General features: G+C 36.9%; 1 protein-coding gene across 1 annotated transcript in view; it reads left to right on the forward strand.

The window, feature by feature from the left end:
• SLC30A7 (solute carrier family 30 member 7) overlaps nt 1-10939 on the forward strand; it is a 76416-nt gene extending 65477 nt beyond the window's left edge. Inside the window, exons 10-11 of the mRNA XM_007169517.2 lie at nt 742-891; nt 9609-10939. Of these exons, the coding sequence (XP_007169579.1) occupies nt 742-891; nt 9609-9656 (198 nt within the window). The 3' untranslated portion in view covers nt 9657-10939. The remainder of the gene's footprint in view (nt 1-741; nt 892-9608) is intronic.
• Nucleotides 10940-20200: the final 9261 nt, after the last annotated feature.

Below are 20200 nucleotides of genomic sequence, written 5' to 3' on the forward strand. Positions count from 1 at the left end.
ATGTAGTTCCCTGGGTCCTGGGGATGCAAAGATCCTGTAGTTCCTGACACTTGTACACGATGAAGAATCGTCCTGTCTAAAACATGCCCCCATTACGTACGAAACACTGACTCTCTAGCTCGTTAATCTTTTCAGAGAACTAGTTTTTTGATATTGTGAACTCTGTCATTTCTAAATTTGTGGATCATTGATTTCCATCCTTTATTTCCTTCCTTTTTATTTCTTAAGTTGACTTTGTTTTTTTCCTAATTTCTTAGCTCATTTGTATTTATATTTGTTTTCTGATCGATGTACAGTTGACCCTTGAACAACACAGGTTTGAACTGCACGTTCTACTTATACATGGATATTTTTCAATAGTAAATAACCACAGTACTGCATGATCCATGGTTGGTTGCATCCTCAGATTTTCGACTGAGAAGAGGGCTGGCGTCCCTAACCCCTGTGCTGTTCTCGGGTCAACTGTATTTGAAAATGTAAATTTCACTTAGGCGCTCTCTCAGCTGTGCCCTACAAATTTTGATATGTGTTTATTTATATTTCCCAAACACCTGTCATGGTACCAGCACATAGTAAGTACTCAGTAGGTATTTGTTAATCAATTCAAACTGCCCCCCACCCCCGCCACCAGCCCACTTTTTTCATTAGAGAGTAGAATCCATGTTTACTGATGTGTTGCATAATTTAAATTGGGTGTACTTATACTTGAGTTCATGTTAATATGTGCTCTTTATATTCTAGGTGCAGCAGTTGCAAGGAGTTTACAGTTTACAGGAACAGCATTTCTGGACCTTATGTTCTGATGTTTATGTTGGGACCTTGAAATTAGTAGTAGCACCTGATGCTGATACCAGGTGGATTTTAAGCCAAACGCATAATATTTTTACTCAGGTATGATTTTTTTACTAACTTCTTTTAAGGGCCTAGGAATTTATTGTATCTACTAGTCTTAAAAATATTTACTATTTAACATATTGAATATATATATACTACACTGTGAGGTAAGTGAAAGTTTTTTTTCAACCAGAGTCAAATTTGAGAGATCCTTGCTTTAGTGAATACTGTTAATGAAGATAGTCCTGTTTACTCATTGTTGTACTGATTTGAGCTCCTTTAAGAAAAAGTAGATTCTCCCTTACTGTACACTCCTTGTAAGACATGTTATATGATGTTTGAAGCTAGGAATTCTAAGATAGCATTTGGAATAAGAATAATGTCTGGTCAGTGGCGTTAGCTAAAAGCAAACTATGTTAACATTTTTGTTGATAGCAAAGCCGTGTCTACTTCTGTGTCATTTAATGGCTTAATATGCTGTTGAGTTTTTCTTAATTCTGTATATGGAATCATGAATTAGTCAGTGCATGATTACAACCAAATTATATCAGGTAATGTTTATGCCATCATGAGTTGACATAGTCGGTGACTGATAAAGTAAAAGTGATTACTAGGTTATTCTGTATATACTGGGAGAATAAGAACATCATGTCAAGAATGTCTGAGGAGAGAGACCACAGATTTTTTTTTTTTTTTTTGGTCTAGCTTGCTGGAAATATTTGGCAAAAAATCTAGATGTTGACACTGCTTCCAAAATTATCTAACACATAAATCTAATGAGGAAACTGATTCCATGCCTTAAAAATCTGTGCTTCAGTGTTCATTGCAGCACTGTTTACAATAGCCAGGACATGGAAGCTACCTAAGTGTCCATCGACAGATGAATGGATAAAGAAGATGTGGCACATATATACAATGGAATATTACTCAGCCATAAAAAGAAACGAAATTGAGTTATTTGTAGTGAGGTGGATGGACCTAGAATCTGTTATACAGAGTGAAGTAAGTCAGAAAGAGAAAAACAAATACCGTAGGCTAACACATATTTATGGAATCTAAAAAAAAAATGGTTCTGAAGAACCTACGGGCAGGACAGGAATAAAGACACAGACGTAGAGAATGGACTTGAGGACACGGGGAGGGGGAAGGGTAAGCTGGGACGAAGTGAGAGAGTGGCATGGACATATATACACTACCAAATGTAAAATAGATAGCTAGTGGGAAGCAGCTGCATAGCACAGGGAGATCAGCTCGGTGCTTTGTGACCACCTAGAGGAGTGGGATAGGGAGGGTGGGAGGGAGACACAAGAGGGAGGAGATACGGTGATATAGGTATACATATAGCTGATTCACTTTGTTATATAGCAGAAACTAACACACCAATGTAAAGCAATTATACTACAGTAAAGATGTTAAAAAAAAAAAAAATCTGTGCTTAAAAACGGACCCAGCCCTCCTGATGTGATGCAGTGGGAAGTACACAGCATGACCTGTGTGGCAGTCTTGCCAGAAATGGTTAATGTGAATCCCGTCACTAATAAACAACCGGACAGACCCACCTTGTGGACTGTTACCCTGGATTCTTAAGAAGTGTCAGTGTCATGAAAGGAAAAAAAGGAACGACGGGGGATTCTTCTAGATTAGAGGAGACTTCACAGTTAAATGCAATGTGTGGTCCTTGATTGGATCTTGGACTGGGGAGAAACAGCCACAAAGGGAACTATTGGGTAATTAGAATGTGGACTACATAATAGCTCATATAATTGTGCAGGTGTTAAACTTCTTGGGTACGATAATGGGATTGTTATAGAAGGATGCTCGTATTCTTAGGAGATACATGCTGAAGGCTTTAGTGGCAAAGTATCAGGATGTCTAACTAATTTTCAAATGTTTCAGCAAAAGTAAAAAGGATTATAAATAAATACATATATAGAGAAATAAGGCAAATGTGGCAAAATGTTTGCAATTGGTTTACATAGGTGATGGGTAGATATGCATTTATTGTGCTATTCTTTTGACTTTAAGGCTTTTCAAAATAAAAAGTTAAAAAATAAAAGTTTGGTGGCTCCTCATTGCCACCAGGATAAAGCCCAAACCTTCTAGCATGACACAATTAACTTTTCAAGCCTCTCTCCTACTATTATTCATTGCCATGTACTTCATACGCCAGCCCCACCAGACTATTTACTTATCTGTGTGAGACAAAAATCCTACTCTAATGTAAAGGTCCAATTCAATTGTTACTTTCTCTCTGAAGCCTTAAAGACCCTTCTAAGCATCATATATACAGAGAAAGAGAGAGGGACAGACTGACAGTTTAAATTCAGGACCTCAGCATAAATTAAACGATCTCTCTTCTCTAATAGAGATGTATGGTTATGTTCCTTTGGAATAATTAATGAAATAATCTTACAATGCAGGCAACAGCCAGACTTCCTCTACTACAAAACAATATGCTGGTACCACTTATTTACTCTAGACTTTTAAGAACTGTCTTTTCTTAACAGACATTATAAGAAGTCTGTACCACCATGAGTTTCATAATGCAGCATGCAAAACCTTCACAATATGTCTGAATCCTTCTCACACCTCCTCCCTTTTTCAGAGGCAAAAAGGAGAACATGACTAGCAGCAACAACCTTGCTTTTCACTGCCATTTCTAGATCATTATTCTCTCCTTCAGCCTCGATTTTCTCCTAGTTGTACCATGTCCTTCCACCCTCACAGTCTGAGCTTCTGCCCACCTCTAGGATACCTCATACCGTCCTAAGACTTTGGCACTTAAGTCACTTAATTTTCCCTCTGAGAAGGAATGCAATTTATAGGTTTAGAAATGCGCGAGCAGCTGTGTCTGTGCTTAGAACTGCTGAAGTTGTAATTGAAGTAGGTGAAGGGAGGTTCTTCTGGTAACCTTAGAAATCTTGGCTTTTACAATGGGTGAAGTTGAAAGTTTACTCAGCTGCTTCTTTGGTTTTGGAAACTGTATTTGGGTTTTGAAAATGTTAAGCTCTAAAACATATTTTAAGCCTTTTTATCAGCTAAGGTCAAGCCCACTTGATTTCATTCCTTGCAGAGACTAGGGACTCTCTTAGGCTTGCAGTGAAAATGGTTCAACACATTTTTCCCAGCGAGCAGAGGGAAGTCATCCTTCTCATGATTTTCATTCCATACGTTTAATGATTGTAAAGTTGTTTTGTGATAGTTGTTTTGGTTCTGACATATGCAAAATTGAAGTTTTTTATTAATTTATTTTCCTTTTCTGCTAATGCCCTAGTCATGCATATTCATTATGCTATGAGTATATCCAAGGCCTTGCAGTAACATTTGCAATTCAGGAAATGAAATTTAAATTTTTTTACATTTTTAAAAAATTTTAAATTATATCTTAATCATAGATTTTACTTATCAAAAGTAATAAAACTCAAATTGCTCCATTTTTGAGAAAAAAATTACACTAATCCTTTAAGTACATTTCTTGTAGAAAGACTTGAAATACTGGTGGCCTTAGTTCCAAAAGACCAAAAGAAAGATTTTCTCAATACTTTGTGGTTCTATGACATTTTAATGTATTTTTCTTATAGCTGATCTTAAATTGGAATTTAATTTTTTTTTTTTTTTGGTTAAAAAGCTGTTCTCATTAAAATTTACATGGGGATAGCTTTGAAAAGGTTAACATAAGTTTGAGAATTATAACATTTTGTTTTGTTTATAAAACTATAAGCTTTGCGACTGTTTTGGAACTGTACATTAAGCATGTCTTTTTATTCTCATGTTCCATAGTTGTCACTGAATCATGAATGGCTAAGGCAGTTGGCTTGCTATCACGAATATAGAGCAATACTAGTGAATTGGTAGAAGTCTCTTCAGTACTTTGATTCCTTTGGGATTATTAGTTAAGTGATAATCCAGTTTTTAAACTACAGGGTTTTTTGTTGACATAGAAGAAGTCCCTCTCCTTTCCACCGCGTGCACTAACTTTTTAAAAATGATTTATCATTTGGGAACAGATGAAATAGAAAACTTATTATTTATGTTTAGTGTATGAACAGGAAGTGGATGTGGGATACTGGATGAGGAAGGCAATTTATCATTTATGTTTCTTGTTTTAAACTGGCTGATATCATCTGTTAATTTTTTTAATACACTTGTGTTAGAAATAAAGTTTGAAGAAAGATCTAGAATATGCTTGGGTTCATTACCCTCCTCAGTTCCACAGAGCAGAAAAGACAATCAAGGCTAATGCACATTATTTACTCCTTGATAGAAATGGTACCTTGATATCTTCCATCTTCTCTTCTGCCTGTTTCTGTTATACCTATTAAGTCCTAAACCCCTAGCTTCCTGCTGCAGCTTTCTGTGCTCTGTTTTCTAGCCTCAAAGTAGAAGTTAACACTGATAGCCAGGAAGGAACCAGCAAGCCTCCTCACTAACCCAAATGGGAGTTCCCCAAGATTCAGAGCCTCCCACCTCCACCCCTGTCCTGCAGGCGTGATCCCTTCCTGTCTCTGACAGTAGGGAGTAGGAGAAGCTATCTGTGCCTTTCCAGGTGGCTAGCTAGTTTTCCACCCTTCCTGTTTGTAGGGGGTTTTAATCTTTTATAATTATTGATTGTTCTTAATTAATCCACAGGGGTTAAGTGTTCATTGGTTGATGGTGGTGGAAATAATAACGGCAGCAGCAGCAGCTAGCCTTATTGAGAGCCCGCCACATGCCAGGCACTGCGGTAGGCACCTAACATATTAATCTACCTGCAAGACAGGTGGGGTATTATCCCCAGTTTACAGAAAAAGGAACCCAGACCCAAGTTATTGTTCATGACTTGTAATTTCATCATATTAAGTCACTATTTCACGAATTCTGAGATGATTCAGTTTTCACATGGAAGAGTAAGGCAGTTTTTCAAGAATTCATTTTTAAGGGATAAAGACTAATATTCTACATTGAGTCAAAAATTAGAGTAGAAAGTTTCTGCAGTTTTTGAGACTTGGTAGAGAAATACAAACAACCCAGTCATTTTCTTTAGCCATATTCTTGTTTATTTTTCTAAATTTTTACTGCTGATTTGTTTTCCTTTCCACAACAATGAGTATTTATGGAGAGTATTCTAAGTCTATGATTTCAGGTTAACACTTATTTTCTTAGAAGCATGGATGTTAAAAATAACTAGCTGTCTTTCCAACTTAAAGTGTTAACTGAATTATGGTTTATACATGATTCTCAGGATATAAGACACAACAAGTATTCTATGGTTTTCACTTTTTTTGAGGACAACCCTCAGCCGGCCTTAGTGTCATCCCAGTGGTAGGTAGAATATTTAATGGAACGGAGCACTGTTTTGATCTGCTGGAGTATTTGTCATGTCTTTGTCGTGTGGATAAACTGTACAGAAAACCTAGTTTGCATTCAGGAAGTAGGTGACTTACTAAAGGAGTCTTTGGAAATTCCACTTTTTCTCTCTACATTGAAGGAAATTGAGAAAGGAAAATGGGAAGCTGGAAGACTTAAAGGTGTTCCCATCCAGCCAGATGGATGAAACAAAATGACTTTTTCTGTTAGACTGGGCTTCTGTGTAAAGCAGTAGGCCCTCTGGGGAAAGATTTCAGCTTGAGTAATTAACTTGTGATTATGCAAAGATCAATTTACCTAGCCTCTTTGTTTTTCCTCTTTCTTTTTTATTGCCTTGGGCTACATCATTTCTTATTACCATCTTCACTGTATATGGGGGGGGGTTAGGAAAGTGGCAGAGATAATAATGGGAGCCCAACTTATTTTGTCCATTTTTCTTTCATTAACAATTTTGTTAAAGAGAAAATAAATTAAGCCAATTTATTTGGGCAATAGTTGTTTTCTCCTAAGGTTAGATACACAAGAATTTTGCAGAAGGGCTCCTAAGTATAGTTATTATGGGGCCCATCTGGGTTGAGTAAATCAAATATAATCAATCATAATAATTTGTTTTTTATAGCATGTAAGAATCCTTTCTTGTATATTCACATATGATCCTTACAATAGCGCCTGATATGTAGCAAGGATTTATTAAATGTTTGTCAAATACTGGATGAATATATAACAATTTTGCGAGATAAGTAGGATTGGTATTTATCAACACTTTTAAAATTAGGAAAACTGAGATTCTGTTTCAGTTTTTAGCTTAAAATCATACAGATGTTAAGTTCTATCTTTTTTCTGCCACAAAACTCTTTGAGTGCATGCAATTCAATGTATTTTCAGAGAACTTTAACTTTACCACAGCAAAGATTTTTCTTTTCTTTCTTTCTTTTTCTTTTTTTTTTTTTTTTAATGAGGCAAAAACGCTAGCATGTTTTCTGTGCCGGAAAGCTCCTGGGGTCTTTTCCAGCTTTTTATTCCACTAGAGCAGCTCCTGACTCCTTAGACATTCATTAGCGCTGGGCAGAGCCCTCCGACTGGAGTGCTAGAAAAAAAGCCATGCTAGAAAGTAATGCTTTCAGGAGCCCAGAAATTCCTGGGAGAAGGTAGCGTTATTATTTTATCCCCCAGTCCGGCCTTTCTTTCTCTTAGATGTTCCGCTTTACTCTTCATTCTGTGTTGCTGACAAGAAAGTGCTTACTGTAACTGATTGTATGCTTTAATTTTTAAATATTGTTTTTTTATTTGAAAGAAGGAAATTAATAGAATTTCAGTTCATCCAACAGGTATTTATTGATCGCTTACTGTGTGCTGGGCACTGCTTGAGGTTCTGGGAGTCAGCAGGAAAAGACAGACAAAGTCCTTTTATCTTGGACATTATCATTGGAGAGTGACAATCAACAGCATCACAGCAAATAAGTTTTATGATATATTAGAAAGTGATAAGTGTTATAGATAGGGAGAGCAGGGTAGGGAGACTGGGGGTGCTGAGGCATTTACCATGTCTTGCACCAAGCTTTGTTTTTGTTTTTTGTTCTTTTGATAGATAGAGATAGATAGATAATATCTATCTCATCATCTCATCTGACATACTATATTTCTTTGCTTGTTTATCATCTCCCCTCCTTCCTAGTTCCCAACAGCTTATAAACTCCAGGAGGGCAAGGGTATTTTTTACCTATTTTGTTGGCTGTTGTATTCCCGGGGGACAGAAGAGTGCCTGGATTCCAGTAGATGCACAAAATGTATTTGTTGGATGAATGAATTGAATGCATTTTTTAATAGGGTGGTCAGGGTAAGCCTCACTGACATCTGAGTAGAGATGTGACAGGAAAGGGAGTATGTCATGTGGCAATCTCGAGGAACATTGTTCCAGGCAGAGGGCCCAGTGTGGCTGGAAGAGAGTCAACAAAGGGAGAGAAGTAAGAGATGAGATCAGAGAGGTAATGGGGGCCAGATCATGGGAAAGCTTTGAAGGCCATTGTAGGGCTCTGGGCTAAGGACTGAGGAAGGTAAGCTGTTGTAGGGTTTGAGTGATGGAGTGACATCACTATAGTTGCTCTGCTGGAAACAGACCAAAGGAGGGCAAAGGTAAAAGAGTGAAAACGAGATCAGAGGCCGTTACAAAATGTAGGCAAGAGATGATAGTGACTTGGGCCAGGAGATAGCAGTGGAGGTGATGTAAAGTGATCAGATTCTGTATTTGCATTATTTTGAAGGTAAGGCAAACAGGTTTTGCTAATGGGTTGGGTATGAGAGAAAGAAAGGTCTTTAAGTTGCAGCATTGAGGAAGGAATTGAGCCCGAGAAGATATAGGATCAACAGTTTTGAGGGGAGGAAATAGGGATCAATTTGGCTGTGTTTCGATGCTTGTCAGACATCCAAGTAGAACTATCAGGTAGATGGTAGGTAGGTTCCAGTCTACAAAAGGTATGAGCATGTAGACGGTACTGAAAGTCTGGATGCTGGGTGAGACTATCTAGGGGACAAGTGTCAAAAAAGAAGGGATCTAAGGACTGAGCCTTTGAGTATTTGAGTGTTTAGTATTCAAAGACAGGAGGAAGAACCCGCAAAGGAGACCGAGAAAGATTGATAAGTGAGGTAAAAGGGCAACCAGCGAGTATTCTCTGGAAGCCAAGAGCAGAAATGTTTCAGTAGGCGGAAGTGATCGTCCATGTCCTTGCTGCTAGATTAATTACTAAGATGAGGACTGAGAATTGAGCACTGGTCTAAGCAATTTAGAGGTGACCTTGACAGTTTTGGGAAGTGGTTGGCAGCAAAAGTTTGGTTGAAATGAGTTCAAGAGAGAAGAGAGTAAAGGAATTATAGACAACAAATATAGAAGAATTGATAAAACAGGAGAGATGGGGGCAAGTTTGAGAGCAGTGTCCTTGAATAGCAAGTTTATATCCAAAATTGAAAAGAGCTGGAGTGTAAAGTAATTCAATAACCAGTAGATGGTTATGCTTATTTCAGTGTTTAAAATCATTTATCATAGGAAGATTTAGACTGGATAGATTTATGATTTTAGTAGCCAGCTAGTCAAGCACTGTGGTGTTTTCTAGCAGAATAATGGTAGCTGGGTAACCTCCTTTTTCCAGAATTCACTTGGGCAGGGCATGTAATTAGTAGCATAGCTTTCTTTTGTAGGGCTAAATGTAGGATCTTTTTTGCAACTTATTAACATATTTGTTTCTAAAATAAAATTATTGGCACTTTATGATGAAAAATGGAGAATTCTTTCCCAAAGACAGAAAAGAAAAATAATTCTTCCCTTTTAAAAAAAAAAAAGGAAATTTTTTTTCCTACTACTTTTCTGAAATGTATAGTCTATTATTGGTTTGTTTGATTTTCTAATTTTTTTTTTTTTTTTTTTAACTTTTCAGGCCGGAGTGAGACAGCTTTATGTACAGATTGACTTTGCGGCCATGTAAATGAATGAAAAGAAATTATGCTTTTTGGGGGACCTGAGTTTTTCTGGTACTGTACAATCCTAATCATTGTACTTAGCTTTTTAAAAAGAGAAATCATCACTACGACTCCCCAGCACCAAGTAGACCAGGTAGAGTCAGCCGATTGTGCTCTGCCAGGAGTTTACAACTAAGGGATCAGAATTAAGAGGATCTCTCCTGGACTTGTGGTCTTCTGTGCTTCTTCCCTCCAAACCATTTTGATTTCTGAGGTTTCTAGTTTTGTTCCAGGGTATTGTTTTCTGTTTGTTTGTTTCCTTTGTTTTTCATTTCAAATGCCCTCACTTCCACCCCTCATCCTAGCCAGTAAGAAATTCAGACAGTGGGCCTCTAATCATCTGGAATGTCTTCACTGAAGCTGCTGGAAACCACTGCTTTCATTCCCAGAAAACCAGTGTTATTTTAAAAAAAAAAAGAAAAAGAAAAATGGAAATCTGCTTTATATGTAATGTCACAATCGTTGACGTTCTTCAATATAATCACGTTTGTAAAATTGTTTGTACCTTGCAAACTTATGAACCAAACCATATTGGGTTTTCAAAGTGCCTTTGTATCAGAAAATGTATTTGCCAGCATAGAAATGTACCATCAAAGGTCATGTATATGTTTTTTTTTTAATGGGTATTCTGTATTCTGTACAAAATAAGACTCTTGTTAGTAATGTATACAGATGTCTTTTTGTGTACTTGCAGCATAGGTTTAGATATATAAAAATCTGCCTTTTATTGCTTTATCCCATCAAAAAATAAAAGGTGTTATTTTGCTTTTTAAATCAAATTCAGTTATTACATTAAATTATTTTGTGTACTGTGTTTTCAAAACTTTGCAAATGCTTCTGTTATACAGATGGGTGTTTTGACTTACTTAAAACATCTGCTAAATTCCAAATTTCTATAAAAGCTACTGTGTCTGTGATAAACTTTCGTATATCTCTCCTTGCTGTTTTTATAGATTCTGTTAATGAAAGGAAAAGGCATGTAGAGTGAAGGCAGAAATGGTTGTGACAATGTTATTTTGCTTTTTCATTCTTCAAACGCCAAGTCATACGTTTTCCTGTGCAAGTGTTACACAAATACAGTTGCTTTCAGGAATCCTAAAGCAGCATTTTATTGACTTTGAAGTATTAAAGGTACGGAGTAAATGTGGTAACATAGAACTCTTCCTAACACAGGTATCTTGGAAGTTAATAAATAAGTTGATTTCTAGGCTCTTGTGTGTTTGAAAAATAAAATTGCAATTTGAGATAAGTGCTTGAATGTTCTACTTAAATATTCTCTGTGTTTTATGAAGAAATTGTTCTGGATAGACATTTTCCCATTGTACTTCATTTTATCACAGTGTATATTCCCTTTTAGCTGAAAGGGAAAAATTAAAATTGTTGGGGGGAAAACCCTGCAGGATGGAAATGAATGTTTAGAATGTAGATCAGTAATAAGCACTTTTTCACTGATGTGGCAGAAATCACTGTTGATTTTGTCTAAGTTTCAGAGTATCTGTTTCCCTATTTCTGACCTACAATTTAGGAAATATACTGTGTTAGGAAAACTATAGACTGCTTTCTTCATGCTTTTCTAAACCGCTGCAGATTGCCATGAACTGTTGATAGTCCCCTTTTTGCAGATTAAGTAGTATTTTCAAAACATTTTTACTTACTGCCAGGCAGTTCTAAAGCTAAGAACTCCTGCAATAGAATGCATTTAACTGAAACAATTGTTAAGATGTTTCAGGAGGGAAATATAAAAGGAAATGTCCTGATAATGGTACTGCTTTTTCATTATAAGTAGTCACTTGGAAGTTTGCATCCACTACCAAGCCTGAGAGAAGCCTGCGATATTCTATAGGTTTTGGCATATCATGGAAAATGACAGATCTAGATGAAGGCGGGGATTTTAGAGGTGTGCCTTTAAAAACTAATTATGTGAAATTGTACTGATATTTCACATACAGAGATAATATTTGCATTGGCCTGTAAAATTCACAGTGCACATTGAAGATCCAGTTCTGCCTTTCACTGAGGCCTCCATTCCAAGTGAAGTTTCTTGTCAAAATAGGCATCACTTTATTTAACTATGCTCTCAATACACAAGTGCATGAGTATGGTTTTTTTGTTTGATAAGGAACAGAGTATATATATATAGGACATTTGACTGAGATGAAACTCTTAGTTTTGCACCTGTTACAAGAGATCTCCAGTTCATATCATTTAGCAGGTTGGCATTAACATTTATGCTTTAATGAAATGTTCTTAAACCTGTGTGTGCAGCAGGACAAAAACGAATTTTTTTCTCCCTCTTAGGAAATACTTTATCTTCTCAATGTTCTTGGCACAGATGTATTGCTGAAGTAGATAATTTCACTGAGAAATACTCCTTGATTATTCTTATAAATTTAGAATTCAGTGTTCTTGGCACAGATGTATTGCTAAAGTAGATAATTTCACTGAGAAATACTCCTTGATTATTCTTATAAATTTCGAATGTCCCTATTGTTGGCCTAATTCTTGGGGAAAAAAATCTGAGTATAACTTTGCTAATATTTTAAAAACCAAATATTCTGTGGAGAAAAAAATTGTATTGCTCAGGGAATGTTTACCTTGCCAAGTAAACTTCCCCAAAGAGAAATATACCTATACTAGTTCTGTGTTTTTAAATCTAGATTCTATTGATCGAGATGAAGGGCTTAACCTATGTACGGCTCCCTTATTTTGCTTACTCCTTGTGCACTTTGTGAAGGACAGTATCTAGTTTATCTGTAGCTCAGTGTTCCTCACATATCCCCACGGCATCTTCTGCAGAGGCATAAGGAAGTGGTAACAGATGTTACTGGCATTTTCCATGTACCTGGAATGCTCCAGCGTTCTTCAAAGCCTACTGGTAAACACCAATAACCAAAATACTGTGACTTTTGTGCACCTTTGTAAAGCAGCCAAATCGTTGACTCCAGATGCAGGTGATCAGAGTTCTATACTGTTTTTACCTACCATGGTATAATCAGTTTTACAGAATTATTAATATGGTAGCATCCTCTTATATAATGCTGGGATTTAAGAACAAAAATAATTCATTGCTTAACATAGAATTTTACATCCAAGGAGACTGTCCTTAGAAGCAGTCTCATTCTACCTCTCACTTTACAGATGAGAAAATTGAAGCGCAGAAATGCTGTCATTTATTCAAGGTCACAGAGATAATGAGTGACAAAGCCAAGACCAGAATCCAGGTTTTCTGACTTACTGTGCTTTGTCTCCAGTGTAATTCTGTAAATGTGTTGAAGAGGCATTTTTAAATAAAGGACGTCTGACCTCCATTTTTGGTACATTAAGGCACTTTATAAATGGAGTTTTTTTATTGTCTTATTTTTCATAGCTAATTATGAGAGTTAGAATATTATTTCCATAGTATTCTTCATGAAAGATACGATTAATTTTTTTACTCTTTTTTACTTTTTTACTCTTCTGGAACCAGTTTCTGATTTTTTTTAAAAAAATAGTGACAGGTGTACATTGGATACTTTTAGCTTGTGAGTAAATTTTTCTGTTAATTGCCCAAGACTAAATCCAATTTAAGGATTGTTTAATTTCTTTATTTTGTTTAAATTCTGTGAATTGGTGCTTTTTAGAAACCAGGCTAATTCATAGGTCATATCATTTCATCCTTGTTAAGTTTTCAGTCACCGGAGAGCTCTTGAATTCTTAACGTTATTCTCAGAGCCGCACAAAACTGGGCATTAAATGTTGTATAGAATAAAACAATTTTTAATAGGGTAAAATTTTGAAGTCGTATCAGAATCCCAAATGCTAAACTGCTACTTTCAACTCTCCATTAAAAGCATTACCTTGAGAAGTTAAAAAAAATAAAAGAGAAAGAAACTTTTTTTCTTTCTGTCACTATCTTCGAAACAAATTATTTTCCACTTCACCAGAACTTTGACAAAAAAGGAAATTATTTTATTCTTTAAAGAACATTCAATAAAAGTTTTATTCGTAGAGGATTCTTTCAAGACACAATCCCCAAAAGCCTTAGTGATCCAGACTTCTATCATAGACTCAAGACAATGAAAAATTATGTATCAAAAAAAGTATTTGCAGAGAAGTATAGTTCTATTTAAAGGTCAAATCGATGTCTTTGGTTTATGTTTAACCGTTTCCTAACTACAAATTATACAGAAAGGGTGGGGTTACTTTTATTAAGTGTTTATGTATCAGGCTCTTTGGCCTTTTTCATGTTATCACATTTAAAATCCTCATATTTTTATAAAGAAGGATTTTTCCATGATTTTGATCCATAGATCTTTTTCAGATATATTTTACCTTCTGATTCTCCTAACATTCTTGTGAGGAAGGAATTAATTCATAACTCCATCTTACAGATAAGGAAGCTGTTGCGAGAGAATGTAAATGACCGAACTGGGGGATAGCCAGTGGTAGAGCGCTGACTCTAGATCCAGTACTTCTTGGTGACAACTACTCTGTTTTGTATGTCATTCTACAATGATTTAAAGGTCCAAGAAGTTGTAGCAGATCTAAACACGCTCTCCTATAAAATCATGAACCATCACCATGAAAAAATTGATATAGGGGAATAGTTGTTATATATATACATTGGTTAGACTCATTCCTTCTTTGGATGCTCTCTTATGCTTATTACCTTTGCCATTTAACTTAAACTGTGCAGGCTAAAAAGAGCAATCAGAGCTCTTTTAAGCACTTTTAAGAACTTTTTTTAAAAAAAGAAAGTAAAAAGTTTTCTTGACACAGAGTAAGCTGCTTAAAAGGGACTGATTCAATAGTGTCAGTGCCAGTGTGTGAAGAGAAACTGAACTCCTGGCCAAGAGACATTAACCTAGTTAGTAGGAAGTTGTCTTCCAAGAAGTACAAATAATTTTGCACTGCATGAGAGGGATACATAGGATTTGATTTACAACATTACATTTTATAGACACCTTTTCAAAAGGAAGAAATATATTTCACAATTAGTAGTAATCTATGCTTAAACTTAATAATATTTAACTTTGAACTCTTCCCATGGCTTTGAAAATTTAATATTTGTAATTTTGATCCTGATGGAAAGTCTGTAAAAAAGAATGTCTTTGTCTCATACATACTATTGTCACCAAACTTAGCATGAATTTACACTTACTCACTTAGCAAATGTTTGGATAACCAGTGAGTAAATATTGTAGACAGCAGTGGATACACAAGTAAGGACTGGGGACAGGTAAACCAATAATTTATTGTTTATTACAGAAGACATCTCAGCTTTTCTTTGGCATTTTTGCACAAATAAGTGACTTTATATTCACTTTGGCCATTTTTTTTTTTCAAGTATCCCTGTAAGCTAGCTGCTCCTTCATTTTAATACAGGAACAGTGGAAATATCGAGATGTTTTCCATTTTGCGTGCTGTGTTGGACAGGAATTTTGTAGAACTGGGACTGTGGAACCTGGGTCACTTGAATTTTTATATTTTGTATAGCCAAATGAGAAACCACACTCTCCTTTGTTTTTATAGAAAATTGCCATATTCCTATTACTTTAAGGACCTGTGTATAACATTCTATTTCACTTATCCCAGGTGTATTTTCATCCAAAACTCTTTCAAAGGTATATCTTGAAGGTACTTCTATAAAAACAACACTACATGTATTCATTAGGTGATTTAAACATTCCTAAGATAGTTTTTATCTTCTCTTTTTCCCCTCTAAATACTAAATTTCAGTAGAGCTTCTCTGTATTTCTTTACTTATTTTCCATCTCTTTTCATTGCTGCTTCCAATGTAAAACTTCCCCTTTTCACTAGTGGAAAAAAAAAAAAGCTTTATTTTGAATTTTAGTATTTGAGTTTTATGTATCATATATCATGCATCGATTAGGCTCAATGAAGATTCTATTCTGAACTAGACATATCCTGTCAAGAGCTTGCCAAGTAATCATCTCATTGCTTCCTCTAATAGCAAATTCAGTGATATTTCTGCCCAAGTGATATTTTGCCCCAACATTTGTGACTTTGATCAATACACAGAATGGGTCTTTTATATCAGAAATACTGTGAATGAAAAATTGCCAAATCCTATTCTAAACGCCCCTACAACTCTTTACCTCCCTGTCTTTAATGGTTTCTAAACATATGGCCAAGTTTGAATTTGGGTTTGATTCCTATGGTGAAGAGTATGGCATCAAAACATTTCTAAATAAACATTTGAGTACAAGGCTAGGTTGGAATGTCAAAGACTATGTTGTAATTTGGTTTGAATATGCTAAAGTGAGCAATTATGATTTGCCTAAGAACAACACAACAAATTCATAATGCATATTTCACTTTTTTCTACTTGAAGACATTCATGTATATATTTTGTTTAACCTCAGATGTATTTAAAAAGAATGATAAACAATTGTATCAAAATTCTTCCAATAAAATTTCTGTTTAAAAATCTTTACCTGAATTGTGTCTATTAGTTTGATGAACTGAAAAGAACACTGTGAATTTAACAGTTATTGGAACAGATTCTGGAGGACTTAAGGAACGGAAGGGAAAGAATGATTCTCGGGGCCCAGAAACAGCAAAATTGATCAGGAAAGAGGAGATGGTAGGAGACTTGGAAATGTCTTGACATTGTGAAGATCCTCATTGTGGATCCTCCTACTCATTATTTTACCTCATAAACAAGTCTTAAAGTATTTCCAGACATTACCATTAACCCCAAATTGTTCTCTCACCTCATCCCCTATGATCTCAGCTTATAGGAAATGAAGACCAAAAACATCTGGCATGAGCCTCCATTATCCTTCCAAATGTTTTCCCTCTAATCAGAAGAAATTCTTTTTTTTAAGTAACTTCTCCACAAAACCCCAGATCCCACTCATCCCACCTTCTGAGACATACTCCTCTTACAAGGCAGCGTCTTCCTACTATCAATCTTTGCCACACAATGAGGGCTTCGTCCTCAGTGTGTCTGTTGTCAAGCATCTTACATGTGGTCTACATGTGCTTCTTCCACTTCCTTTCTAACCATTTCTGTTGCTCCTAGTAATATTGTTTCACTCCTCCCTAGTTTGTGGAGTTAATCAAAGGCCATCGGTGGCTTGATTCTTGTCACAACTGTGGCAGAACTACCAGCATCTCAAATTCAACAAAAAGAAAAGAATACATTTACCTTTCCCACTCAGATCTCTTTTGAACTACCATTTCTGTCAGAATTCCTTACAGAATTCTTAGAAATCTAAACGTCGCCTTTGCACACCCCCGTTTCCTGAATCCCCTATCACAAAGTCCTCCTCATTCTGTTAGGGGAACCACTGACTGAAACCGCCCGCCCTGCCCAGGCATCACAGTAACCACTTGCATGAGTTCTCCTACAACAGGAGGTCCTGGTAAGGAACGCGGAACTAACAAGCTACCACCAACCGGAAGAATTCGGGAAGGGTCAAAAGGAGAGAGGAGACGCCAGTCCGTATGTCCTACCACCCTCCCAGAATCCTCCTCGCTGGAATCCATCTTGGCTGAGCGATGCACGCGCCACCAGGAAGGACCCTGAGGCAGAGTGACTGGCCAGAGACAACCCGGAAACTAAACCAATTACCCTAAAACCCAAGACGGCAAGCCACGTGGCAGAGCAGTTCTCCTGGGTTCCCTTACCCTCCTGCTCTCCACCCAGGCGCCCCTTCCCAACAAAGTCTCTTGCTTTGTCAGCACATGTGTCTCCTTGGACAATTCATTTCCGAGTATTAGACAACAGCCCACTCTCGGGCCCCGGAAGGGGTCCCCCTCCCTGCAACAATTCTTTGCAAATCTTTTAAATTCCCCTTTCCATTCCCACTGCCCTACTCTAGTACTTCATTGATAACTGTACGCAGAGTCACTCTGAGGAACTGTCTGACTTCCCGTCTATTCCATGCCCAGCTCTAGCCACCTCCATTTCAGCACACACACACACGCACACACACCACACACCACAAAAACAATTCTGGCCTTAGGCAGGAAGTACAAGGAATTTCTGCTGAATCAGACTCCTGTCCAGGCCCTTTGAAAACATTTCCCCTAACCTGGTTTCCTGATTACCTTCTGCTTGCCCTTCTGCATAGTGGACTTTGACCTGCTAGAGCTAGAGCACCTGCCAGGGACTCCCTGCCCTGCCTTTCCTGTGTTCTCTGGAATTAGCCTCTGGCCTAGCAGAAGTCCACAGTGGCCTACCAACACCCCTTTAGAGCAGCCTCTTCTGTTTACATACAGGTTTAGGCAAGTTATTTGCTAAAATAGTTCACTACCCAATCTTTCTTTATCTCGAGTTTTTGGCTTCCTTCCCCCCAGAAGCCACCCTGTGTTATACTAACAGAGTAAGCTTCCCAGTTTCCATTTTTATTCCTTCAGCTCAGGAATCGAGTGGCTCTCTAAGTGCTCATCAAATACAAACTCCTCTGAACAACTTTAGCAACTCATAATGCTTTGCCTTCCCTCCTTATTCAATCTAATTTCCCATGATATGGCAATAAGCAAACTTTTCATTACTCTAGACCAGAGAAAGAGCAAAGACAGAGAGAAGCAAGCAGGTCTAACAGATATAGATAAAATGACAGCAATTTAGTATTTTTCATTCTGTATGCAAAAAAGAAAAAGAAAACATCATTTTAATAGGATTCAAGCTCATTCAAACAATCTGTCAGCTCACCAAGCTCTACTTCCAGACTTAAAAAAAAATCTACCATGAAGTTCAGGCTTAGCATGAGCTACCAACATGTAAATGAATAATTCAACTTTATCTAATAAATTCCTATAACCAAGAGGAGTAATAATGGTAACAGTGTGACAATACTCAAAGGCATCAAGTCTGGCACAGTTTAAACAATCAAAATTTATTGAAAACAATGGATGAATTATGCTTACAATATAAAGTTTAGCACCTCTTTGAAAAATGGTTCTGTATGGATTGTTAAAGTGAATTGCACTCTTTGAAAGACAGTCCCTGCTAAAGTCAAAGGATTGAAAATAATATGAAAACAAAAGCATTCCCCAAAGTATTTCCTGACTTTAGGTACATATAATATTTTAAAAGGGTGACACTCACTGTACAATTAACAAGAAGTTAAGATTCACATCTAAGCACAGGTATAGTTTCACAGCAATTAGAACCCTGCCATTTGGCCTGGACTTTTGAAAACACTGTAACTGCTTCTAAAATTATAACTAAGGTCTGTCTGATTAGCCATCACTGTTTTTCCACCCTAGGCATTAAGTTAGATCAGACTGTTGTTCAACTTTACAGGGGTTCTCTGTCCTGTATGTGCGTCATACTACTTCCCCTTGAGCAACGATTTGTACACAGGTCATACTGATTTCCTCAGAACTTCAAATCAAGACAAAGTTACTACATTTGTAGTTATATCATTTGGAGCAAAGGCTTCCCATTGGCTTCCAAAGACTTCCCCTAGACAATCCTGTAGTAGTGGCCAGCAACTATGGAAACCCACAAGAACTACAACTGAGAGAGGAGAATTTTTCTCTGTTTGACAGAGTTATGATTTCAAGAGGGTAGCGAAAACCTCTGTTGCTTTTTTCCTCTATCCCCGCTCCATATAGGTCAGGATGTAGGCCCAATCATGAAGGTATGAGACACAGAGCAACAGAGTAAACAGAACTCCAAGTTTCTGGCCAGAGGACTAAAGAAAGGGAGACTAGGGAACCAGGAAGTAGTGAGGAGATCATAGAGAGGGAGGAAAGCAACGTTGTAAAGTTGATTATGAACCCCAAAGTTCACTCTCAAGTCACTAATGCTTGGATCTGATCCTAGTTAGCATACCCAAAGAACTTCAGAACTAAATTATCCAATTGACTAGGTCCCAGATTGCCTAGGTTCCAGACCAGGTCACATAAATCTTAGATCACAAGGACTGCAGTTCTTGAAAACCGAACTGACACTGGAACCACAGTCCACAGAAGGTGGGCTGGTGACGACATTCTGCATCTAATCAGGTTCATTGCCTGTTAAAACAGAAAGAATGCCATTCACCATAGAAGCTAAACAAGACCCAGAATCTCATGATAGAATATTCAAAATGTCCAAGCTACCATCCAAATTACTTGGTAAAGTGCCACAAAAATTTCAACTTCCAGATGAAAAACAATCAGCAGTTACCAAGGCTGAAATGATATCAATGTTGGAATTATCCAACAAAGACGTTAAAGCAGCTATTACAAAAATGCTTGAACAGTCACTTATCTTGCAACAAATGTTAAAATGGAAAATTGAAGGTATAAAAAAGAACCAAATGGAAATTTTAGAACAGTAACCAAAATAAAAACGTACAAAATGAACTCAACAGCAGAATGGAGAAGACAGAGGCAAGAGTGAGTGAATGGTACTGGCACAAAACCAGAAATATAGATCAATGGAACAGGATAGAAAGCCCAGAGATAAACCCACGCACATATGGTCACCTTATCTTTGATAGAGGCAAGAATATACAATGGAGAAAAGACAGCCTCTTCAATAAGTGGTGCTGGGAAAACTGGACAG

Source organism: Balaenoptera acutorostrata, chromosome 1 (genome assembly GCF_949987535.1).
Source record: "Balaenoptera acutorostrata chromosome 1, mBalAcu1.1, whole genome shotgun sequence".
NCBI lineage: Eukaryota > Metazoa > Chordata > Mammalia > Artiodactyla > Balaenopteridae > Balaenoptera > Balaenoptera acutorostrata.